The following is a 26,809-nucleotide window of genomic DNA, read 5'->3' as shown; positions in this document are numbered from 1 at the left end:
ATTCTTGAGCATTCTTCTTGGAGCTAACATATTTCAGCCCTCTAAGACTTCTTTCCCTTTTTTACTTGCCACATCTACAAGTGAGGTAAAAATCTCATGAGCCAAAGCTCAATAAGGGTATAATGCAAGATAAATGTAAGCATAACAAATCATGAAATGCCAGATGTATGCATAGTATGGATAGTCTTCCTTACCCTTGCAACCCTCCAAGGTTGAGACAACAACTGTGATGCCTCGCTTTTATTTACGGGTGTCACTCGTGAACAATTATCTGAACTGTTCACATATCCAGCCATTTGTGAAGAACGGACTATGTTTCGACACGAAACGCCCTAAGTGGGAACTAGATTTCGTCATTCCCTTCCCTCAATCTCAAGATCAACTAGTAGACTTGAGCTTTAACCATACCACACTTCGCGAATTTATTTTCATTAAATTTTGCCCAATCATCATTTTATTATTTAATTCTTCTTTTCAAGAATTCCACCGGGCTTCATATAATTTAAAATTTCAAACGTCCCATTGGTTTTCCCAAAATTCAAGGAAAAATTTCAGATTTCCATTTTCCAAAAATTCGATATTTATTTCCAAAAATGCCTGAAAAATTTATTTATTTTGAAAATTCCTCTGAGTCTCAAAATCAATCAAGAAATGCCCCCAAATCCCCATTTTTTTTGAATTTTTTTTAAAAACATTGGTGAGCGGGGCCCCGCAGTGTGCTGGCCACGAGTCGCGCACTTGCGCCTGCTACCACCCGGTGGCCCTACTGCTGCTGTTGCCGCCTTCCACCACTTTACCCCCATTTTTTTTCTTTCTCTTGGGCTTCCTAGCCCGAATTTTCCAAAATATAAATACAATAAATATATTTCACATTTATTCAATTTTGCCTCCATTTTTCCATAAATAAGGCTTACACAAAACTCTTGATGCTTCCACAACATACATCAAATACCTACTATTTTTTCCACAAAAGCTTACACAACAAAAAGAAAAATAATTTTTCTTACACCCACTCATGGTGCTTATTACAACATACATCAACACAACAAAAATAGGCTTCCATAAGCCATACAATGGTCTTGAATCTTTTTTCTCATGCATCCACATGCTATCCCATTTTTGCCTTGACAACCTATATGTGAGAATAAAAACTTCATGAGCTATTAAGCTCAGTAAGGGTGCAATGACAATAAGTATGAACATGAATATAAAATGTGATGCCAATGCATGCAATGCAACAAAGTAAGGGCTTCTACATCCTCACAACCACCTTGGTTTGAGGCTTTAACCTACCCTACCTCACACAGCCTCATAGCCATAGGTCATTGAACACAAACAACATGCCAATGGACACATATTTGCTCATGAACCACACTTACAACCTTGCAATCCTCCATCCCATGAGGCTATCCCTTACTTCTTTCCATTCTTTGAACCTTCAAGAACTTCCTAGCTTCATTCCCAACTCTTCTCCTTAAGAGATCCTTGAAACAAGATTAAAAAAAAAAAACTAAGCCACCATTCAAGAGAAACAAAAGAATTTACACTACATCAAGGTAGAAACCTTACCTTTCTTCCTTTCTTCTCTTTTCTCCTCTTGAAGACAACTCTTCTCTCTTTCTTTCTTCATTATATTCTCTCTACAAATGGCCAAAAGAAGACAAGTCTTCCTTACTTGTCAATTTATATTAATTTCTCCACCTTCAAGAATGGATCATAACCCTTGGATCTTTATGAATTTAAGAGAATAAATCATATCCCCTCACCAAAAGAACAATCCATGTGCTTTAATAAAAATAAATCTTGCTCATTCATTTTTCTTTAAAGAATAAATCTTAGCCATTGAAAGCAACACAATCCATGGCCTTTAGTCTTCTTAAATATTCACTATTGGATTATATTTCACTTTACAAGATAAGATCTTTGTCACACAAGAAAACACAATCAATGTGTTCATCTCATCTTAAATCCAAGTCTTTGAATTTTTCAAAAACCATCCACTACCCTTGGATCAAGCCTTCCAATCCCATAAATAGATTTTCCTTTCTATTTATTTAATTTTGGACTATTTCAAGCCCATCATCTTGAAAGACAAATATATATCATCACATATATAATAAATCCCACATTTTCAAAGCATTAATGAGAGACAATTTTCCTTTAATCCAACACCATCATTACATAAATGACTAATTCTCATTAATATTTGGATTTATTTAATCCCACCATTTTACTTGAACAAGATTTTGCCAAGTGTCATCTCTAGACACTAACCTTAGCTTCCAAGTTCCTATCCAAGCCATCCATGAGTCTCCACCACATTTATTCATCAATTTAGGGAAAAATCAATTATTTTTCTCATAATTGAATATTCACTATTTTCTCTATTTTCCATAATTTAATTCATTTATGGAATTCCACTCCAAATTATTAAAATGTCTTTTGTAAATTATTAATCCCATATATCTCCACATAAATTCCAAAATAGGAAATTAATTCACTTCCATACTTAATTCCACCTAGGAATTATTTTTAATTTACCAAATTACCCTTTATTGGACTTTACTATCTAAATTACCAAAATGCCCCTCTCATAGGGCACTATTATTCTCAAGATCCATCACCTTCTAAAGGCCATTTTTAAAAGTTTCTCATTCTCTTCACACCAGAAACACTGGGTGTTACAACAACTTACCATTTTTTCCCAATATCCTAGTCATCCTTATGGCCAAAGGTCCACTAGTGTACACAAAATGCATATATGCTTGCAACCACATAAAAATTTATAAGAAACACTTACAATGCATGCATGGCCACCCTCCCATGGGGCCATCCCTTACCTTTAAATCCTTTGATGCTTGACAAGCTTTTGCTTCCAAGGACTTATTTGCTTCTAACAACCTAAAGAAAAATTTTCTTTGAACATTAGAAGATCCGAAGGACTAAGAGATGAGAAGGAGCAAGAAGACTTCTTCTTCTCTTTTCTAAGAAAAGATCAAGCTTAAGAACCTTACCTCCATTCATCTTCTCTTTTTCTTATTCTTCTTCTAATTTTTACTCTCGACCATTGAAATGCTTGCTCTTCCTTTTTAATTTATTTCATCTCTTATCCTCTAATCCATGCCAATTCCAAGACAAAATCTTGGCCATTGGTTTGCTTGATAAAAGAATAAATCCACACCCTCCATACTAGCACAATCCATGTGCTTGGGAAGGCTTTAATCTCAACCATAGATTAGGAATAAAAATCAAATCTCCACCCTAGAAAGAAACACAATCCATGTACTTAAAGAAGATACCATCTTAGCCTTTGATTTCTAAGCCAAGAACAATCCCCACCATCCATTATTTTATTTAAACAAATTTCTTATTATTTTGCAATCCATGCTAACTTCAAAAATTGATTTATGGCCATTAGATCTTCTTTATCTTGTTATATCTTGGCTCTTGATTTCAATCCATGCTAGACTCAATCTTAGCCCTTGGATTACTCTCATCTTGCTTGATCCTAACTCTTGATCTTGCTTTTTCTCCAACATTAAATCTCAACCATTAGATCCATTTGTCCTTTAGCAAAAATAACTAATTTCTCAAGATTTAATTTAATGAAACAACTTTCATAACCATCACTTTGAAAGACAAATATCCATTTAAATTTGCATTTACTTAATTCCCCCATTTTCAACCATTAATGCAAAACTAATTTCTATTTTCATTAAAGATTTTCTTTAATCACCATAAAGACGACCCTTATAAATGCAAGAATGACCCATTTTCCTTTTTTCTTTTTGATTTAATTAAATCACTATTCTCTTTTAATAAGATCTTGTCAAGTGTCACCCTTACACTTGATTAGCCATCCTTTGTTTCTTTAATATCTCCACATATTCAAAAACAAAGTAGGAAAATTTCTCACCAAATAAATTTTCACAATAAAGCTATTTCACAAAATATCAAATTACCCTTAATAGCAAAATTATCCACTTTACTTAATCGTCCTTCTTCCAAGAAGCCTTAAATTCCATTTTTCTCCTCAAGGGCATTTTTTAAAATTCTCCAACACCTCTATTCCAAATTTATTCTTTATTACCCTTAACACTCATAACACCGAGTATTACATCCCACCCTCCTTAAAAAGAATTTCGTTATTGAAATTCACTTTCATTAACTTAGAACAAAACAAGCACAAAAGAATTTGATTCCCATAATCATTCTTCTATTACAACATCAAACAATTCAGGAAATTACTGCTTCATTTCATTTTCGGCCTCCCATGTTGCTTCTTTATCTGAATGATGGCTCCATTGCACTTTCACTCGTGGAATCACCTTGCTTCTCAAAACCTTTTCTTGGCGGTCCAAGATCTTCACCGGCCACTCTGAGTAAGTTAAGTTTTGACGAACCTCCACTTCTTCCTCTAGAACCTCCAATCTTGGATCTAGAATGAACTTTCTCAGTTGGGACACGTGAAATACATCATGTAGCCTTGCCAAAACCTCGGGTAACGCCAATCGATAAGCTAGAGAACCCACTCGCTCAATGATTCGATATGGACCCATGAACCTTGGACTCGACTTTCCTCGCTTTCGATCTTTCATTGCTAGCCTGAAAGGCGAAACTCTAAGAAATACCTTATCTCCCACTTGAAATTCCAACTTCCGAGATCAACAATCCACGTAGTACCTTGGTGATCTTATGCGATCTTCACGCACTTCCTTGCCACTTTAATCTTCTCAGTTGTTTGCTTCATAAGCTCAGTCCTCGCCAATCGCTTTTCACCCACTTCAAGCCAACACAAGGGTGATGGACATCGTCTCCCATACAATGCCTCATACGACGCCATGCCAATGCTACTCGGGTAGCTATTATTATAAGAAAACTCCACCAACGATAGGTATTTATACCAACTTCCTCCATATTCCAAAACACATGCTCGGAGCATGTCTTCTAAGATTTGGTTCACCCACTTTGTTTGACCATCAGTCTGAGGATGATATGCGGTCCTAAAATTCAATTTTATTCCCATCTCCTCATGCAAGCAATTCTAGAATTTGGACACAAACTTCGAATCTCGATCAAACACAATACTAACAGGTGTCCCATGCAATCGTACAATTTCTTAGATATAGATTCGCGAAAGCTCTTCAGCACTATGCCCAACTTTAATGGGTATAAAATGTGTCGACTTTGTCAGCCTGTCAACCACAACCCATATTGGGTCCTTCTTCGTTGTCCAAGGCAATCCTATAACAAAGTCCACCGTGATGTGCTTCCATTTCCATTCCGGGATCTCCAAGGGCTGCATCAACCTCGCTAGGCGTTGATGCTCAACTTTGATACGTCGGCATGTATCACACTGAGCCACATGTCTTGCTACACTCTACTTCATCCATGGCCACCAATAGACTCCCCTCAAGTATTTTACATCTTGGTTGTCCTCGGGTGAACAATTTACTTCGATCAATGTGCCTTGTCCAAAATCATCTGCCTCAACCCCTCGCGGTTAGGCACGTAGATCCTCCCATTCATCCTCAAGATCCCATCTCTGAACTCAAATCCAACCTTCAATGGTTGTCCACTCTCATCCACCATTGGTACAATCTTCGATCCTCCACAGTTGCCTGTCATATTTCCTTCCACAACCTCGGTTGAATTCACAGGCTTGCCATGATGGATGATCCATTCCCAGGCTCTACACTTACCGTCAGCTCGTTGAACATCTCAATCAGCTGCCATTCCTGTATCATCAACCTGGCCGCGATCGCCAAATCCCTCCGACTGAGGGCATTCGCCACAAAGTTTGCATGCCTCGGATGATAATGGATGGTGCAGTTGTAGTCCTTCAAGAATTTTATCCATCGACGTTGCCTCATATTTGGTTTTTTTGGGGAGAAGATATACTTCATGCTCTTATGGTCAGTATACACCTCAAACTTCTCACCGTATAGATAATGTCGTCAAATCTTCAAGGAGTGGATAACTACAGCCAACTCTAAATCATGAGTAGGATAATGTTTCTCATGAGGTTGTAACTGACGCAACCCATAGGCTATCACCCTACCGTTTTGCCAGTATCCTAAAAGACGCTAGGCACTAGTCGGGCAGCAGACTGGCACCTAGTGCCTAAGCCACCTAGAATTTTTTTTTATTAATACATTAACAAATATTAAAATAAATGATGTAGCAACACTTGCTACTTGCAAAATATTAAAATATTTGAAACATTAACAAATATTCAAATAGAAAATATTAACAAAGGCACAACAACGCTTGTTGTGCAGTGCATTAACAAATATTAAAATAAGTTAAATAACAAAGGCAGCAGCAAGCAGCAAATATTAAAATAAGTTAAATAATAAAGGCATCAGCAACGCTTACTACTTGTTTATTCTTTACCGAAGGGCCGAAGGTCGAGGAAGATGAGGTATAAGAGTTTGGTGGCAGCGAGATGACTAGGGTCGACCGCGAAAACCAGAGAGAAAGGAACGACGGTCGGCAGCGTCAGCGAGTCCACTGTCCACAAGAGACGACAGCGGCATGCGACAAGAGAGACTGAGATAGAAAGGGAAAGTGACGAGAGATGGAGAGAAAGGAATGACGGTCGACGGCGACGACAACCAAAGAGCGTAAGTAGGGACAACGACTCCACAAGAGACAGTTAGTGGCGGTGCCCGAGAGAGAGAAAGCCCAGGCAGTTCATGGGGCTAGGCGGTCGCCTTGGCCGACTACGTGCCCGCTCAACACCAATTAGCCGGGCCAATGCCTAAAGAGGCCAATTAGGTCATAATCGCGGCGGCCAGGGGCCGCCTAACGCCTAGGCAGCCGCCTCGGCCGATTTTTAGATCACTGCGTTCTGCATCAATACACGGCCTAATCCCATGCCAGAAGCATCACTATAAACCACAAATCCACTAGTCCCCTCAGGTAGGGTCAGTATCAGTGCTGTGGTTAATCTCTCCTTGAGTTTCACAAAGCTTATTTCACATTTGTCATCCCAAACAAAATTCATGTTCTTTTGAGTTAATCGCGTTAGCGACACGACAATCCTTGAGAACCCCTTGACAAATTGTCAGTAATATCCGGCTAGTCCTAAGAAGCTTCTAATTTCAGACATCGTTCTCGGTCGATGCCAATTTCTAATGGCCTCAATCTTGGCTGGATCAACAGACACTCCATCTCCTGAAATCACATGGCCCAGTGTCCCGAGAACATTTATCTTCTAGTGTTCATTGACCATCCAGATGCTTAATCTTTAAGCTTCACAAGTAGTCAGGGCAATTCCTCTTCTAGTGTCCCTTATTCTCGTAAAAATAACAAGTACCCTTGCCCATGACCTCATTACCCTTAGACTTTGCCTTCGCTCCATCCTTCCTTATCCCGAGAACATTTCTTTTTTTCTTCCAAGATTTAAGCTTCCTTTGGGAAGAAGACGAGGTAATAACAAGAATCTCTTCTTTTCCTTTACCCTTAATTTGCGATTGGGTGGTTGTTAACATGTTTAACAACTCAGGAGGGTACACTCAATCTTATTTATATAGAAATAAGTAATAAATAAAGAAAATGATTCCAACAACAATTGTAGGATTAGATCAATACGAAGATGAGGATCCATAGGGAACTCCAATACGTCCAACTTACCAATCCAGTTAATCATGTTGATGACATGGCCTCCCACATCAGAACCCTTAACCATTTGGGCCCAAAACAACTTCTTCGATATCTCATATCAAGTTGTCCGACCATGCTCGTTATACAAGTCCTTAAGATTCTGAATCATGCTTGCAACACTCGGAAGGTTCTTATGCTGACACTGCTAGTCATCTAACATGGATGCAAGTATATAGTTATGGGCTTTCAATTCATGATCCCCCATATTCTCCCAAGTTACCCTTTCTTCCTCATTGACACCTTCAGAGATTTCTATAAGAGGAGTATAATATAGGACATTGTCTATCTTTTCCACACTAAGCACTATCTTAAGATTATAGACTAGTCAAAAAAGTTTAGGCTAGTAAGCCTCTTGGTTTCTAAAATACAAGTCAATGGATTAAGACCTACCATTTTATCTTTAGAAAATAAATAAATATATTAGTATTGTATTTTTGTAAAAATTTCATTTAATTAAGGACTTTTATCTAAATAATATTCTCACTAAAATTTTCAAATCCTGCACTACCTTGGTAGAAAACATGACCCTTATTCAGGATCCAATAGTAGATGATTGCATTCTCTTTTATATGAACACCCCTCACATTTTAGTTTTTGGAATACTCACATAATTGAGTAGGCAACACTTGCCACCACATTATATGTAGAGCTCAACCTTTAGGTTCTAACCTACCATAAACCTCACATTTTAGTCTTTGGCTTGATGGACTAATTAGATCCCACCCATTGTCTGGTTACGTACAATAAGTTGAACATCACCCTCATTCGCATTTTAGTTTTTGGTAAGGTGAGACCCGTTGAACACCCCCTCATCACATGGTTAATAGGAAAACAAGCAATTCTTCATGAAATACACCCTCACATTTTAGTTATTAGATACACCCAATCAGACTAATGAACTCCTACGATAATGGAAAGCCACGATGAATCAAATTCACTGCTTAAATCTAATATTGGTTTACACATAAAAATATTTTTGGAGCTTTTATCTAAAGGTCTCATCGCTAACATTTACTCCATCATACATCACATGCATAACAAAACGAACGTGCAGATATAATATATGCAATAAATAAACGAAAATGACCATGGGCTTGTCCACAGAATAAATCTGAGCCTCCGAAGTTTAAACCATGTCACATCACATTCAAAACATGATATTACGAACTGTTTGACTTCATCGCTTCTTCCTTCTAAATCCATCAATCCCTTAATGTCTTTATCAACTCCTTGATACCGTCTTCATTTACGAGTAGTGTAAAACAAAGACTAAAAAAGATTACTCGAGGATTATGCCTTTATACAAAATCGAATGAATAAATTATAACATATTGACTAAATTAATACGAAACTCCTATAATATCCATTCATTCACAACAAGCCCATGTTCACCCTGAACATACATTCATCTTGTTTTCGTTGTTTCAAAACAATTTTGAAAAACATTTATAACATGCATATGTTAAATAATGCAACCGAGCATTCGTATACACATACTTTACACCATGTGTCGATGTCTAATGCGAATTACCTCACAAACATCAACATCTAAGCATGTAGAGCATGTTGTCTAGGCATTCCAGGTAGAGGGAGTCGACTACCTCTAACCGGATATGCAAAGTCGATTGTGTGTTTTTGAGAGTCGACTCCCTTCATAGGGCTCACAACCAAAATTAACTTCTTTGTAGCCATTCGTTGTTATGCCATATAATTCCCGAGCGTCCACCTAGGGGGCATTTCGGTCATTAGGCGCCTAGGGGTATTTTGGTCATTAAGCCTAGGCAGTCGAGCCCCAAAAGTGGTCCCGGGCCGGGACATATTTTCCAAGAAGAAATCACAATTAAATAACCAAAGAAGCATGGGCGATGGCCAAAGTGTAATTAGGCCAAACTTAGGGGAAGGGTGAAAATGTAATAAGAAAGAAGTCAAAGGGGTATAAAGGTAGAAGAAGACAAAGAAGAAAGGGACTGCTCATCTTCTCCATATCTCTCTCCTACACTCTCTCTCTCGCGCGCTCTTTGTCGATCTCTCTCCGAAGAAGATTTTCCTCTCTCGAAAAGGATCATTCTCTCTCAGAAAGAAAATGAGGTCCTCTTGGAGAGAACCAACTTCTCTCGGAGAGGCTCCCCCACTCTCGATGATCTCTCGGGAAGGCAAGCATTCCCTCTTCACGGCCATGGCAGGCCCTTGGTTTTCTCGACAACATGGGTCTCTTCTCAGACGCATCTTCGCAGAAAGAAACAGAGCCTCCCGGAGAGGTTTCTCTTTCATCTTTTTCTCTCGACGGCCATGGCAGTGTCCCCTAGCAAGCACTAGCACCTTCCTCGGCAACACAGGTCATCTCGGAGAGCAGAGCCTCTCTCTCGATAAGTATGGCAACTCCCGACGGTGGTAGCATCTCGGTGGTGGCAGCATCCCTCCGCATCAATCTCTCTCAAGGCTCTCATCTCTCTCGGACAGAGCCAGAGCTCTCTCGGAGAGCCTTTGGTCCATCGCGGTGACTGGAGTTCCATGTCTCCTTCCCTCTTGGGAAGGCTTCTTCCCGAGAGGTCTCTCGGAGAGGACCCCTCCGAGGTTTCTCGAGAAGACCTCTCATTTTCTGCGTGCGTGCGTCAATATGTATGAATGTATATATAAGTTGTAGAGCCATATATTATGTATCCATGTGTGTATAAGCATAAGGCATAAACGTGGCAGCCAAGTAGTGGATCCATAGGCTGTGATAGGATGTAATGTATTTGAATACTATTATGATGCACCCTCACGTCATACATCTTAATATGTAACACAACATAATATATATAACATAGTGTTTATGTTTTGCCACGCATGATATGTTTATATTAGGTAATGTAATATGGTGGCATATGTGTAATGCGATATATCCCTTAAGGGAGCACTGGTCAAGCAAAAGCCACCTTGAGACATCTCTCACCAAGCCCGGAGCTACGCCTGGGTAGGTCCTTTAGGGGTCAAGACCTTGCTTCGGCAACCCGCCGTGAGGCCCACCTTCTCCCGAATGGCCCCTTAGTCAGTCCGGCCCTCCGGGGGAGATTCTTCTTAAGCCCGTCTGAATGCTACTAACGTACATGTCTATCCCCAGCACCTTATAACAGTACCATGATCAACCCTTTCTTGACGGGAAAGGTATAACTGTCCCCTATCCAATCATAACACGCTCTATTTGTATATTGCTTTTCTCTCCTATCAATACTGACTTAAGCATCGGAGGGCATAAGCAAGTGAGGAATCTCTGCGTGCTTTCTAACTTGTGCTTGTGAGCGCAGATATGTCCCGAGCACACAGGAGGCCAATCCGAAGCGATACCGAAGATGCCCCCAAGAGATCATCTACGACCCCAATCAGGACATCAAGGACTGAAGCTACCCAATGCCTATCTCCACCAGTAGACTCTTACCAGCTATCAACATCGCTCTACCTCAACTCCAACTTTTCCTCTCTACAAATTTTATTGTCGTAGTTTTCGGGCTACAACACCTTAAATGCCAACTAGATTGCAAAATTTGACACAAACAATCACGTATATACATTAAATACCAAACTAAGACTCTGATACCATTAACGAAATACACATGTGGTGGTGTAGGTAAAATTAAAAATTTTATGTGCATCAAATATACGCAACGAAAGTTATAAATACACATACTATACAAAGTTTGGATATTTAAGCAACATATTATTTCATCATATGAAATACAATAAATAAATAAAGTCCAATGTTAGGTTGGGGTATAGAAACTGTTTCTTTACTAAGATCAATTCCATCTCACGTTGTGGTGAGCCTAGGCTGTTCACACCTAACGTACAATTCAATACCGTTTTGGTTATCTCTTCCCATGTAGGCCAAGGATTTTGTATCACCAGCAGCTATGTGTCTCTTTCATGCGTGACTCTCACTCCCAATTAATTTAATAGAGGCAGAGCAAAAAAAGATAGAAGAAGTAAAGAAAAATAGAAGATGCAAGCAGTCAAAACCACTTGTAAATCTTCCTTCAATTTATGTCTAATTCATCGCCTCCTCACCCCCATCTGTCTCTCCAATTTCGCGGCACATGGAGTACACTGTTTGTAATTTTATGTAATCTACGAATAACAAGCAAGTATATGCTGTCAAGACAAGTAAAATGATGAGTAAAAATTATTCCCACAAGGATTGATAACTAAACCTTTTAATTACAAAATTAGTTATTACTAACTATATTTAGACAATTGATTTCTCAAAGAAATTAATCCTTAAATTGTGCAACTAGAAAAAAAAAATTAAACAACTAACAATCACTTAAGGTGTGTTTAATTGCATTACCTAGAATTTAATTCTAGGTAATATTGTCTAGAAAACAAAAACCATCTCACTTTCTTAGAAAATAAATTCCATGGAAAGAAGCTTTAAATGGTTGTACCATACATATTTTTCCATGAAAAAATTAAGAGTGTTTGATTGTTAAAAATGTATAATAATTACATATTTTTCATAGAAAATGTGTGCAATCAAACACACTCTTAAATTCTAGAGAATTAGAATTCAATTGAGTAAGACCTGTGATTTTTTTAAATTCACCAATCAAATTCACTTTATCGAATTACTTCAATCTTGATTGATTAACTTACAAACTATGTCAATCAAATACTCTAATTTATTCATTAGTCTGTGTCTAGGTCTAATAAATTTATTCAACTAATATAACTCATTATATGTCTATGTGAATTAGAATTAGAGAATACATTAAGTATACCTACTCATAATATGAAAATATTTATCACAAATATAATAAAAAATTGTAACACATGTTATTTTGTCCAAGAGTCTATTTCTTACTTATCTATGTCTAGCATCCTAATAAATCTCAAATTATGTAATTAGTGATCGAGTAATTACAAGTATTAAGTTTAGAACAAAATAAACATAGTTGAAGTAATAATCACAACCAAAAATAGAGTAAACTAATAAAGTTTCAATACATAGATCCTTTAGAAACCCTACACAATTAATTAGCCACTCATAATGAATAATATATCCCTATAATCAACCAAGAGTTATTACATAATTGAGATTCCTAAACTATTAAAGAAAAAAAAAAAAGCTCAAAAGAAGAATGAAGGGAGCTCCCTGCCCAGATCTAGAACTAAATCCGAATTTGTTGCTTACTGCAGCTTTTTCTTCTACTTAGCGCACCAGCTGCCTTGCGCTAGCAAGCTAGAGCCTGGTGAGTGGCTGTGTGAGGCTTGGTTGTTGCTGCATGCGCCTTGGCTTATTGCGTCTTTGGCTGCACACGGCTTGGCCTTGCTGCTTCCAATTCCAAGCGTCCTCCCTTGTTCCATCCAATTCCTTCATCTGTCGCTTCCTCTACTTCTTCAATTTCTTAATTCCACCGTTTCTCCTTTCTCCCAATTGCCCTTTTATAATATTATATATACACGTATGGCATGCCTCCAATTGCAACTCCTCCACCACTGCCTCCTATTCCCGCTGCCACCTTCTATTAATTCTTTAATATTAATTTATCAATTAATTCTTATTTAATTTATAATATTATAAATTAATCAAAAATATCCTTCTTTAGAGCCCAATTTATCTTTTTCCTTTATTTCTACTATTATTGCCAAAATACAATAATTAGAATTGTATTTAGTGTGATAGATTGTTGTATGAGGTTACAATACACAACGGAACGGGTGAGTGGAATTCCTCGAAAAGACTATTCCCAAGAGAACCAGGATTCCTAAAAGAACTGTATCCCAAGAGAAATGGTGCCCCGAGAGAGGTGTATCTCGAGAAAGCTAATCCCCGAAAGAATTATGTCCCGATAGAAGGGAATCTTGAAAAAAGAGGCTACCTCGAGAAAAGCTACGATCTTGGGAGAAGCTAAGGTCTCGAGAGAAGCTACGGTGACTATTTCCTGTAAGTACTTTGTCCAAGGTAAGCCATGCCCTGAAAGAACTGAGATCCACCCGAAATAAGCTCTATTTCCTCCCAAGGAGAGAAAGATCCTCCCATAAAGAACTACAAGGGAACAGTGGATTAGAAGGCTCGCAAGAAGTGTTCACTTGCGAACACCCTCCGATACTTGAGTCAATATCGAAAAGAAAATATGATAATTCTCAAAGAAAACAATGAATATCCAAAAAGAAAAAGTAAGGGTGGTTTTTACCCAAGGGTTGCCAAAAGTCCCTTCTGTTGTCTTGTAGCTTGGTTTTTATATGGCACAAATATCAAGGGAAACACGTGGCATATATTTCTTTAATTCTCTACTGGAGAGACCCAAAAGGGTCTTTTAGGGATGATTTGCCCCTTTCTCTAGTTGTCATCTTTGGGCTCACCCAAAAGAATCTCTTGATCTCACCTGAAAGAATCTCTCGAGCTTACCCAAAAGAATTCTTTTGGGTTTTCTCGGAAAAAAAAAATTTCGATCATTTTGGGGTAGTACAACAATTATTTCCCAGTCTTTGCTTTTACCCCTTGGTTAAAGTGAAGACTTTATTTTGGCTTTCCGGTCTTTTTCCTAAAAGAATTTCAATTCTCTCCGAAAAGATTGCTCGTCTATTGTTGTCGCTTCATCTTCCTTCTGGACTTCTATAAATACCACTTTTCTGTAGGGACTTCTCTTGCTTTACTGTTCTTGTTGCTCTCGAAAGAACCTTCCTTTCCTTTTCATTTCTCGATTCCCGAAAGAAAACTAAAGGTTACTTTTTCCGAAAGATTTCTTAAAATTTCACTCAGGTTGTCTCTTAGGGTTGTCTGAGAGAATCTTTCATTTTTATTCAAAAGAAATGTAGCTCTTTCCTGAAAGAAATTCTTCCTAAAAGCTTATTCCCTCCCGAAAGAAATTTCATTTCTAGAAACAATATTCTTCCTGAAACACCACTCCTCGAGAGAGAAATTCTTCCCAAGAGGATTTTCTTCTCGAAACATCGCTCATTCCTAAGAGAAATTCTTCCCGAGATGATTTTCTTCCCGAGAAAACCCTTTTGGCATGTCTTCACCTTTATTTTTCATTCTTTCCTTCTTGTAGCCCATGGCAGGTGTCAAAGTCTATATCAGCACCCTTGACCATGACGGGGTCTTCCGCGAATACATAGTGAGCAAGTGTTCTTGCTTGACAAAGGATGACCACAACCAAATTCAAAAAGTATATCGTATCCCTTGTTCTTATCATGCTCGACTTCCTGGGACGGATGAGAATTGTGCGGCCTCCACTCAAGATGATTGGATGGCCATTCATGAGGCTAGTTTTCACTTAGGCTTCTACTTCCCCCTTCATGACTTTGGTCTTGAGTTTCTTTACCCTAGCGGCTTAGGTCTTACCCAACTCCACCCTAACGAGTGGGCTCAACTAATTGGTTTTTTCTTGTTATGTCACGAAAAGGAACTAGTTCCTTCTATTGAGTTCTTTTTTTGCTTCTTCCATCTTCGTTTAGTCAAGGAGCAATACCATCTGTACACTCTACATAGGACTAGATGGGAGGACCGTCTTTTTCATAGTTCCCCTCCAAAGGTTGACCGTTTTGATTCTTGTTGGTTCATTGTGAAGCCTCCCAAAGGGGTATGGTACGCCCGTCGGGACTGGCGTACAAATCTTCCCAAGTGGCTTGTCTTTCATTGAGCAAACCAACTCATCAGCTCTAGGAGAAATTTAGGGATAGTCGAAATCTACTAATTCGTGAGGGTTTTTTTTATCTTCAAGACCTTTTTACTATATATAGATTGACGAGGGTCAGCTGGTTCCCTGCGTTGGATAAGTCACTACGTCATAGGAGGCCAAGTGCCCTACCTTTGCAACCCCAAGCTTGTCCGACGACTGAGGATCCGGCCGAACAAGAGATCGCTCGTCAACGGGAGTCGTATCCTCCCGAGAGTGCGAATCCTCCTATCTACACTCTACTGCTTTTTTCTTTTTCTTTTTTTTTGGTTCAAAAGATTATCATTTCTTTTGCATCTTTTAGATTTTTCAGTGATTTGACTATATGTTGCACTTTTCTATGGCAGCCATGAGGAGAATAATTAGGTTTTTCTATGGCAGCCATGAGGGGACGCTGGAACGAGACGGACGGGCTTGGCTTCTGGAAAATTAAGGGGCCTCGCCTGCCTTTTTTCTTTTCTTAATAATAATATATTATATCATATTGTGTGTGTATATATATATATATATATTCATGGGAAACACGGCAGCTAAGGGGTAGACTTTTCTCCCCGGACCAATTTTCAATCACGCGCCTGCAGCAGCCCACTGTCCCACCTGCCTCTCTCTTCCAATTTCAATTTCTTGTCATCTCAATTGGCTTCTCCGTCTATTGCAATTGACTCGGCCGAGAGCCATTCCACCCATTTATTTTCAATTGGCTTTTGATTTTTCAATTAATTAATTTTTCTGTTTATTAAATAACTAATTTTATCAATATAATATAATATAATATATATAACAATTATGCATAAAATATGATACAAGAATTAATTACATATAAAAAATAATTTTCATAATTAATATTCTACTAAAAATATTATTAACCCTTATTGATAGAAAAATAATCAATCAGCTGAAATTTACTATTCCAACGCATTACCTACTTAGAATATAAACTTTTATGTTCATAGTTTTGTAGCAATTAGGACATGTTAACTCTTGACGTCGGTCAAACTCTTCGACCTACTAAGATGATCTCTCCATCTCCTCAAAGCATCCCAAAAAATTCTAAATATTATCTACTCATGACTGAAGATGATCATAATGGCAAAAAGTAAAAGGTTCTTGTAAATCTATTTAGGCTCTCGATTACCGTACATTATAGTTCTTTCACTGAGTAATATTCGAACAGAGTGAGAATCATGGACTAGTTAAACTTACAGAACTCGGTAACTATGCCAGATCCAGTCTAAGATGATCGAGATGACATATCGAAACCCCTTCAGATATCGAAAACTCATTTTTGATCATACATGATTTGGTTAAGGACTTCGACAATCACTGACGGATGAAGATCGCATAGGATGTTCACCCTATCCATGAGAACGGTGGATCCTATTAGCGAGCATCTATCTCCATACATCACTGCACAAAGACCGCACAGAAAATTCCCACCTCTCACACCAAATGGCTTCACTCAACGACAAGTCTCTGACACTAGTGCATAAGACAAATCTGTTGCTTTCGATCAAAGGATTAGATTACAAATCGAGAACCAACAATAGATCATTAATCTTCCAAACCATGTGCTATATCGCAGGTCTCATATTCAACGAATGTTCTATCAACACCCACCCACATATCTATTATATGCATCTCATGCAATGTGACATGTGACTCACCACCCCATCTCATTAGCATCTCATGCTAAACAATGATAGTAACCCATGGACCTGTTCATAATCGATAAATCATATTCTCCTTCTAATAAATCTGAGGACCAGGAATACCTTTAAGAAATCATGAACTAAATATTCTCATCACATTATTCTTAACTCTTAAGAATAAAATCTCTACTAGGAAATATATGAACTCATTCATATTTAAGTAGAGAGCAATGAATGAAGATATGACCATGCAAGATTATATCATTAGGCCCATTACTCATACTAGACGTCATCTAAATATAACATTAGGGCACTAACACCAACACTGAAGACTTGCACAATCCTACTGTTGCTTTGAGCATCAATCTTGTTGTTACTTCAAATAGTGTAGATCAGTTACAAGTGTTGGCTCTAGTAGAAAATGAGCAATTGAAACTAACTAAACAGGAGAACAGCCATATAGTTCAAAAAATTATGGAAAATGAGGTTATTGCCATATGGTTCGGGAGTTCAAACACTAGAGAATGGAGCATTGATATGGAGATCCTTGAGGTCTACAGTTTATGTTTGTAGGGAAAGTAAAAACAAAGGAACATAAGAGGAAAAGGCCTATAAAGAAAAAAAAAATCAATCAAATCACAAAGGCATGGATTAGATGAATAGTAAAGACAATAGCCGTAAATTCTTGGGGACAAGAACTTTCTAAGGGTGGAATTGTCACCAATCCAAGGAATCCCCATAGATATTATAGTAATACTTATTATATGTTTTTCTTTTGGTTGTACTTTTCTACTATAGTTGTTAGTACCATCAGTTATAAACTTATAAATAGACTTGAGTAGTAGAGGATAATATGTGTTGAATGATAATGGAATTCAACCATTTTCCCTTCCATCAACTCTCTCTCAATTTTCCTCTAATCTCTCTCTTTCTCTATAATTCTTTCCCAATTTTTTCTATACTCTCCCCCAATTTTTGTTATACCCCCCCTCTTTCAGTTTAATTTCCCGCAATTTCTTTTAAATTCCTATTCAAACCCTAGGGTCGTGACAAAAAGTTCTCCCCCAGACAACGATGTGAGCTCTAAGTGTGTGGTAAGTTAGTTTTCAAGGTGCCTTGGTCACAGTGTGATGTATATCAAGATCATGGATACAACCAAATTATGAGATATACAAATACTAATTGGGCAGGATCTCTTGTTGATAAGAGATTTACATCTAGATACTATGTATTTGTTTGTGACAATTTACTCTTTTGAAAAAATAAGAAATAAAGTGTTCTTGCCAAATTCAATGCAGAAGTTGAATAAAAGGCAATAGCCCTAATAACTTGTGAATTAGTGTGGTTGAAATAATTAATTAAGGAGTTAGAACTCATTTAGGTCAAATCTATGTAGTTGAATTGTGACAATCAAGCTATCATACGCATTGTTTCTAATCTTGTATCACATGAGAGAACCAAACACATTGAGATTGATTACCACTTAAAAAAAAGATGCCTTCTAGGGATGTTACAATATTTGTGGACTTCAATGATCAATTGATTGATTTTCTTTCTAATTTATTTAGAGGAACTTATGTGAGTTGTACCGAGATGGGCATGCACAACATATATACTCCAACATAAGAGGAAGTGTTGGAAATGTATAAATAAAAGGGTATTAATGTCATTAGGGTACTTAATATACTCTTATATATATATATATCTTGTATTATAAATTTTAGATATATAGATTATTTTATTATGCTACGTAACTATTGGGCTGGACTTGGTTTGGACCCCTTTGTGGACTCTTCCAAATTGGGTAGCTAGATGGTCTTTGCATCCATCCTACAATTATGTCTCGCTTTTTACCTTCTTGTTCCTATTTTTGCTCCTACGGTCTTATAAGTTTGGCAGATGTAATGCCATAGAAAAACACATTAATGAGCAGACAGAAAAACTAACAATCCAGCTCATTTATTTGTCACATTCCCAGGGTTACCTAGGGTTGTGATTGGAATTTGGGAGAAAAATTGGATGATAGACTTAAAAGGAGGGAGAGAGAAATAAAAAAAGAGAGAGAGGGAGAGATTAGAGAGGAAACGAGAGGGAGAGAAAATTAGGGAGATAAAAATTCATTTCATTCATCAACATGCCTTTCTCTACATTTTAGGGCCTATTTATAAACTATTCAATAGAAAATGAAATTTGAAAAATAACACCCATGTGCTCCTAACAATTCACAAAATACCTCCTACTAACTATTACAACCTTAATACAATAATGCCATTCTAACTACCCATGAGTTATGACATTCCCCTCCCCTTGAAAGGTTTCTTGTCCCCAAGAAACTTATTACAACCAATCCACTGTTTCTTTATCCAATGCTCGTCTTCACCCATTGGTTTCTTTTTTACTTTTCCTTCTTTTTATCTTCTCTTTTGCTTTCTTTTTTCTTTTTTCTTTCTTCTCAGTAGCAACAATAGTATGTCATGCTGCCACACCAATGGAAACATGAGTAAACAAAACAACAAGGGTCTCGGTTCCTTCAACAAAGAATCCCTTCATTTTCTTCCTTTCATCTTGTTTCACTTTATCCTTCTACATCCTCCATTGCTCTAAATCATAAACATACGACTGGAAGGTTTTAGTGTAAGCAATTTCATGCAAGCATCCTCCCTTAACCTCTAACCATTCTTGAACTGCCCTCCATTGGTTATGCACTTCGATTAAGGCACAAGTTTCCTCCCAATTGACTAATTTCTCAATTAGAGTTACCTGATCCATAGTAGATAATTTAAGATCTCCACAATCTAAGACTGTTGTGGTCGATTCCACTCTAAGATCTTTGGCTCTCGGATTGCTAGCAAGCATCTCAGCTTCATCCTCAACAGTTACCTCCTCAAACGATGTCATATTGAGGGTTTTAGCATCTGAATTCTCAGTACCAGTGGGGGTGCTTGAGATGTTGCCAACCGTTGGACTGTCATCCCCCAATTCTTCAATCCCTTCTTCCACTTCTTTTTCTTCCTCATCAGCTTCTTGCATCTCCATCTTAACAGCCTTAGAAGCTCCATTGATAATATAGGTTTTGGTCATTTCTCCAAACCAGTTACACAAGCCAATTACAAATTGCAGCCAGCTCAATTCCTCCCTTCCCCAGCACTAATTCTGGAACCACATGTATGGAATTCCACTCAGATTAGCTATAGCCATTTTTACCTTCTCCTTTTCAGCTAGTCGGTGTTGGTAGAACACCCGTTCACATTGCCGAATCCACCATTTTGGCTTATCCTTGTCAAACATCGAAATAACCAATGGAGCAATAGTGGGAAAATCAACACTTGGAATTGAGGTCGATAAAGTCCGATTAGTAGTCTGAAATTTATGTGAACACAGGATCAACAAATGGTCCAGCTACCTACGGAGGTCCTTAATTTCCTTTGTTGTAGCAATTAGTCCTTCGGCCATCTCTTCAGTTAAATTTCTTGAAATTGCACCCTGTAACAGCCTCTTGATCAGCCTCTATGGATCCCTTCGAAAACTCCTCCTTGTATTAAAATTCAGCAATCCTTAATCCCCGAAATCCAATTCAGCCCTGCAATAGTTGCTTTCAGTTCAGTAACCTCAATTCTTACTGCTGAACATGCTCCAAATTAAATTCTCCAAAATCCGATAGTGATTGCACTGGCTCTAATTGCGCAGTTTCACTTCTCACCACTTTCCAATCTGAGTTGAGAATCACAATTGAAATCAATTCAATTGAGAATCGATGCTTGCGGAATTCTCCTCTAGACCGTTTCGATCGCACCTGCCATCGCAACTCAATCACATACAGTAGCGGCACTTCTCGCCCCACTCAAGATCCACTTAAGCCTGTATCACCTAAACCGCCACACCTCCGCTGCGTCTCAATTCCGAGTATATAACTGATCAAAGGAACTCGCCTCTTAGGTTAACTGCTTTAAACGTGCTTCGATTCTGGATCTCAGCTACTGTGTTGCAATTAAGGTGAATCGCCTTATTGAATAGCAACTGCAGTAGCTGAAATCTGTTGCTCCTGTCGCTGCTAGCAATTTGATCCAGAATTCCTTCAAGCTTAGATCGGAAACACGGCTAGTAATCGCCCATCGTAGACTTGGTCACATGCACACCTTCCTTGACCGATCAATACCTCTTAAATTTTCAAGCCGAGAGGCAATTCTCCGTCAGAATCGTAGGAACTGAATTGACCTGAGTTCAATTCGTTCCAAGTTCTACAGCAATTGCCGATTGCTGGAGTTGCTTGCAACTGCCCGCGATTGCTACAGATGCACGATTGTCCTGGCCTTGCTTGTTCACTTCCATCTCCAATCAATGGCTCTGTATTCACCTTCCAAATTCGAGTCATTCGTTCCAATCCATTTCTCGATTTGAATTCCGCTTCACCTCCTACTTCACCTCACTGAATCCACTCAGATTTGAATCTGCTTCAATTCATTCTTCTTGCCCAATCACCAACAGTCTTCAAAACTCGCCAAGAATCGTCGGTGTTGTTCCTTCTCGCCTCAGTCACCTCTACTTCAATTATCCACTGAATTTTACTCGCCTGAAGTACCGACAATCACCAGGCTCGTTGGAATTAAGGAGGTTTAATTTGCCTGCAAGTTCCGATCAACCGAAGCTGCTCTAGGCGTCTCCAAAAGCACCGTCGAACAACACCATCTCTGTTGCCGCTGACCAGAATCGGCTCTGCTCGCAATTGCTGCAAATTCAACAATCACTTCCCCCGACTCCTCATTCTCACCCAATCACCAACAACGGCTCGCGACCACTGGCTCGATTTCATAATTTATTAGAATTGCTTCACCTATTTGCCAACATCAGTCACCGTTGGAGATCAATAACCAAGTCAAATCCTCGTTCCGTCAACTCTCTGTTATTTCTGGAATCATCTCTTAAAAGTTCAATTAATTTCGTTGCCGCTAAGGATTGCCTAACAATTGATTGATTTCTACCACCTAAGGTTCGGAAATCAACGAGCATAGGAATCAGAGGAATCTGCTTCTCACAATGAACTCCGCCTACAAGTTCAAGCCAAGATCCGCTTGTGCCTTCTCAATTTCGAACCAAACTGATACGAATTTATCAAAAATCATAGCCAAGGAAGAACCAGCTCTAATACCATTTGATCACATTCCTAGGGTTACTTGGGGTTGTGATTGAAATTTGGGAGAGAAACTGGATGATAGACTTAAAGGAGGGAGAGAGAAATCAAAAGAGAAAGAGAGGGAGAGAGAAATCAAAAGAGAAAGAAAGGGAGAGATTAGTGAGGAAACGAGAGGGAGTGAAAATTAGGGAGATAAGAATTCACTTCATTCATCAACATGCCTTTCTCTACATTTTAGGGCCTATTTATAAGCTATTCAATAGTAAATAAAATTTGAAAAATAGCACCCATGTGCTCCTAACAACTCACAAATTACCTATTACTAACTATTACAACCTTATTATAATAATGCCCTTCTAACTACCCATGAGTTGTGACATTATTATTCCTCTAATGCTGGGTTACAGGAATTTGGTTGTTTAAGTAAAAAACATAGTTTAAAAACCTAGAAGATTTATGTTTGATGTTGCAACCTGTTGAAGACTACTTATATTAGAATATTGCAGAAAAATATACTGAAGAATCATTCTAAATCTTCAATCATACTTCAATCAAAAAGATTTAGAAATAATTATACCATGCATTCTCCACACAGCTAGATCCAATAGCTTGGCCCTTCAGAGAGAAAAGGGATTCCAACGCTCAAATCAACAGCATTAGTACCATAACTTCTTCTGCCAATAAAAGAGATGCAGCGCCAATAAATTTATGAGAGATTATTTGTTATTTGAAGAAGGAAAATATTCAAAAGAAGCAAACAGAAATGGAACATATTTTCCCAAAAAATTCGTCTCAACATGAATTTTCCCTTACATTTAATGTTCAAAAAATCAAGGTAGAATCTGTAAGAAAGAAAAAATATAATGCAAAATGTTTGTTATCATTCAACAATATAAAGAAAAAAAAGAAAAAGAAAACTACTAACTTGGATTGTATGACCAACTATTATCATGCATATCCTTTCTCCAGAGAAGTAAAACACACCACCAAGACAAAGTATTCCATCAGGTTCCTCTGCAGGCGGAGGAGATGCAAATGTCTAGTTCAAGAACAATAAGTGCCGAGTCTTACCTAAGATGATCCTGAATTCTGTCGTGTCAAATTAGAGGCTCTATTATACTCTTGATTGCTACATGAGAACACCAAGCCAGCTTCAACTTCTTCAAAACGACGTGTACTTCATGAATGGCACCATGTCCCAAAAAAATCCAAGATGTAATTACTGCATTCAGTGTGCATATTTCCTGGAGAAAAAACCAGATACGCAATAATTATTCTAAGCAATATTGCCTTCAAGGATCTAGAGTTCGTAGAAATTGAAAAGTTCGATGTAATGCAAATTTCCGGGTACTGAACTTTGACCTTTAACAGAGTAGTGGCTAATCAAAAGTCTCTCTACAATCAATGTGCATACAGATGGTTTATAGAAGGAAGCCAATTTGCTACATCTTAGTCAAATACCAATTGACATCACTGCATATACCATGCTCTAGCAGTATCTGATGCAACTTCAAAGCTGCAACTTCTACCGGATTCTTAACCCACTTTTTCTCATATCCAAGGACAAGTGCCCTGTGAGTAACTTCATTAGGAATGACACCATTTTCAATCATCATATTTACCAAGCGGCGTGCATCATTAATGTTACCAACACTGCAAAATCCATGTATGAGCGTGTTATATAACACCAGATCTGGATCCAGACCTATATCGAGCATCTTGCAAAAGAGAGCGTTGGCTTCTTCCATACGGTGCACCTTACAGTATCCATTAAGAAGAGCACTGCAAGTCACAACATCAGGTTTCATACCATGATCATTCATGTAGAACCACACAAGAAATGCTTCCTCAAAATTCCCCTTATTAGAGAACCCAGCAATAACATTGGTGAATGTTAATATATCAGGGGTAAAGCCCCTCCTAATGAGTTCATCTAAAATGGCCTTCGCTTCAGTCACATATCCTCGTATAATAAGACTGTGAATAAGTGTGTTATATGTAACAATATCAGGAGAAACACCAATAGATCTCATCATATCTAAAATCTCAAATGCTTTGTGCAAGAGGCCATTCTTCCCATAGCCATCCATCAACGCATTGTATGCAACAATGTCAGGATCTAAACCCTCTGTTACCATTTTCTGAAACATGTTTTGCGCCATGTCTGTGTTGCCAGACTTGCAATAACCATCAACAAGCATTGTGTATGTAGCAACAGATTTCTTAACCCCCCTCTTCAACATCCTTCCTAGAAAGTTAAGAGCCTTCATTATATCCCCAGTTTTGCAGTATCCTCCAATGATAGTGGTGTAACTGAAACAATCAGGATGGAAGCCCAATTCTAACATCTCTTGAAACATATTAGCAGCCGCTATCATGTTGCCATCTCCACATAACTTAGAGAGTAAGCTGTTGTATATGTAAACATTGGAAGGAACTTTAAAAATCTTCAAAAGATCAACTGCATTGTCCAACCTTCCCACTTTACAATAACCATCAATAAGTGAACTAACTGAAACTGAATCTACTGTTATACCCATCTCAGTCATTTTGAACAATAAAGAAGTGGCTTCTTTAACACAACACATTTTACATAGGGAATCAACAACCATGGTATACGCAATAATGTCAGGGTTAAACCCATAATTTCTCATTCCCATCAGTAGGTTCAAACCAATTTCAATGTTCCCTTCAGTACAGTATTTGCAGATAAATAAGCTAATGATTGAAGCATTGATTACCATCCCATGGCTATGCATTTCTTCTACGAAATACCAAGCTGCTCCCAGTTGCTCTGATCCTAACAATGCTCTGATAAGCGAATTACAAACTCCTATTGAGGGAAAGATGCTTTTGTGCTTCATTTGACTTGTTAACTTAAGGGCAACATCTACCATGCCTTGTTGTATATAAGAATCAACAAGCATGCTGTATGCAGTTGCCAATACCCTTCGATTGGTATGGGTTTCATGGAAGAGACTCAGCAACGAATTGTGCTTACAATCTTCTCCATCCAACCTCACGAGGTATTGAATTAGATCCATAGCTCTATAGTTCATGTTCCCAGCAATTAAAATTTGTACCATCAAACAAATTGTTCGAGTTGTATGCTTCAATTCTGTACAATACTCTGACCACCTAAAGAAGTATAGGGCAAGTGAAGCATCCAAACTTTCCAAAAATAGATCGTTTAAGATCCGAGTAATGTTGTGCTCATCCAAATTAATCTTATTCCCATTTTCAGCGCCTAAATTCCAGCCACAGTTTCTAAGTATCAATTTTATTCTCTTCAGTTTATCATTCTCTAAATTTTGATAATCATAGATAAAGGAATTCTCGTTAACAAACTGACAAATAAACCTTCTGTCAAAAAGCTCGCCACTTTCTGCACTTTCAGCATGAATGCATTCAGGATTTGCCACAGGATCATCTAAATAAATAGAGTCTTCTATCGTAAATACTTCATCAGTCAGAAAAGCAGAGGAAGGCAATGTCAAACTTGCAGACGAGAAAAATCTAGATATCCTCCTCCTGCTCCTAAGCATCAGCTTCAATTGAGTAGAGGCAACATCAAAAATCGAAAATGATACCCTCATTAACAATCAAGATGCCCCTAAATTTAAGCTGCAGGTTTACCAAGAAAACATTTACCACACTGAAAACTGGTAATTTTAAGCACATAAAAAGATGCTAACATTAACAATCAAGATGCCCCTAAAGATAAGCTCCAGGTTTATCAAGAAAACATTTACCACACTGAAAACTGGTAATTTTGAGCATATAAAAAACACATATATATCAACCAATACAATATTAGTCAGAAGTGCCTCAAAAAGTTCTCATTGGTTTTGTTGAAATGGAAAGGAGACAAATCCCTTGACTGCGACGCCGAACCAGTGACTGCGACGCCGGAAACGAGCGAGGCGGTTGCCGTGGTTGTCGCAGGCGGCGGTGGCTGGTAGTTCGCGAAGAAAGGAGACAAAAAGAGACAAATGGAGATGGCGGCGGAGCCGGGGGCCAGCGTGAAGAACAGGGGGGAATCAGAGATGGTGGTGGTGGCGGCGAAGCCGGTGGTCGCCGGCGTCAGTATTGACCCCGGCTGTGTGTGTGTGTGTGTGAGAGAGAGAGAGAGAGAGAGAGAGAGAAGAGAGAGGGGCTAGGGTTCGGGGGGGCCAAGCCGGTCTCCCTCACCCTTTTATTCCGACCCGGTTATCCGGGTCCGACTGGTAGCCCAGATCTGGCTGCTTGTTTTTTCTTTCTTTCTTTTAGTTTTTAATTAATAGTTATTTTTTATTTGTTTATTATTATTTTATTATTTCTTTTTTTCCGTTCTGACATTTTAATGTTTGGGTTCTCACTAGGTTCAAACCAAGTGATCATGATTTGCTACCACTAGTGTTTTATTTTTTATTATTTTTACATGACAATATATTTATTTGTTAGAAAAAATCATCTCCAAACTATAAGAATTTTATGAGAAACAAAATAATTAGGTAATACAAAACATTTTCTGTATAAAGACTCTAATATCTAAATCAAATTTTGATGAAATCATAAAAGGTGTAGAACTCTTATTTAGGTAAAAGTGGCATACCTAGAGAAATGGGAGCTCTTTTTTTTATAGCTAAGTTGAGGAGTCATTTATGGAAAGTTCCACATTTTGCAATATTGATATTAATCTTTGGCTAAACGATCACTAGATA

General features: G+C 38.2%; 1 protein-coding gene across 16 annotated transcripts; it reads right to left on the bottom strand.

Moving 5' to 3' along the window:
- Positions 1 to 55: 55 nt before the first annotated feature.
- On the bottom strand, positions 56 to 26,260 carry LOC127806245 (pentatricopeptide repeat-containing protein At2g19280). Of its 16 annotated transcripts, none has more exons than XM_052343412.1 (6): positions 25,859 to 26,260; positions 23,590 to 25,730; positions 23,178 to 23,350; positions 23,032 to 23,065; positions 22,684 to 22,780; positions 890 to 1,132 (listed from the first exon to the last, which is right to left on the bottom strand). In XM_052343412.1, the coding sequence occupies exons 2-3, from the start codon at positions 25,700 to 25,702 to the stop codon at positions 23,286 to 23,288; spliced, it is 2,178 nt and encodes a 725-aa protein (XP_052199372.1). In that variant the 5' UTR covers positions 25,703 to 25,730; positions 25,859 to 26,260; the 3' UTR covers positions 890 to 1,132; positions 22,684 to 22,780; positions 23,032 to 23,065; positions 23,178 to 23,285. The 16 variants fall into 16 exon arrangements, with proteins under 16 accessions (XP_052199368.1, XP_052199375.1, XP_052199372.1 ...); XM_052343411.1 differs by having other exon boundaries at positions 25,934 to 26,260; XM_052343405.1 differs by lacking the exon at positions 890 to 1,132 and adding exons at positions 1,216 to 1,484; positions 1,570 to 1,640 and having other exon boundaries at positions 23,590 to 26,260.
- Positions 26,261 to 26,809: the final 549 nt, after the last annotated feature.

Source organism: Diospyros lotus, chromosome 7 (genome assembly GCF_014633365.1).
Source record: "Diospyros lotus cultivar Yz01 chromosome 7, ASM1463336v1, whole genome shotgun sequence".
Taxonomy (NCBI): Eukaryota; Viridiplantae; Streptophyta; class Magnoliopsida; order Ericales; family Ebenaceae; genus Diospyros; species Diospyros lotus.
This window is presented reverse-complemented; position numbering and strand designations above follow the sequence as displayed.

Bases quoted from the DNA above. Each gene is read 5' to 3' on its own strand.
- LOC127806245 (XM_052343408.1), bottom strand. From the start codon at position 25,702: ATGAGGGTATCATTTTCGATTTTTGATGTTGCCTCTACTCAATTGAAG. The intron at 23,351-23,589 runs GTATATGCAGTG...TTTTTTCTCCAG, and splicing joins TCAGATACTGCTAGAGCATG to GAAATATGCACACTGAATGC.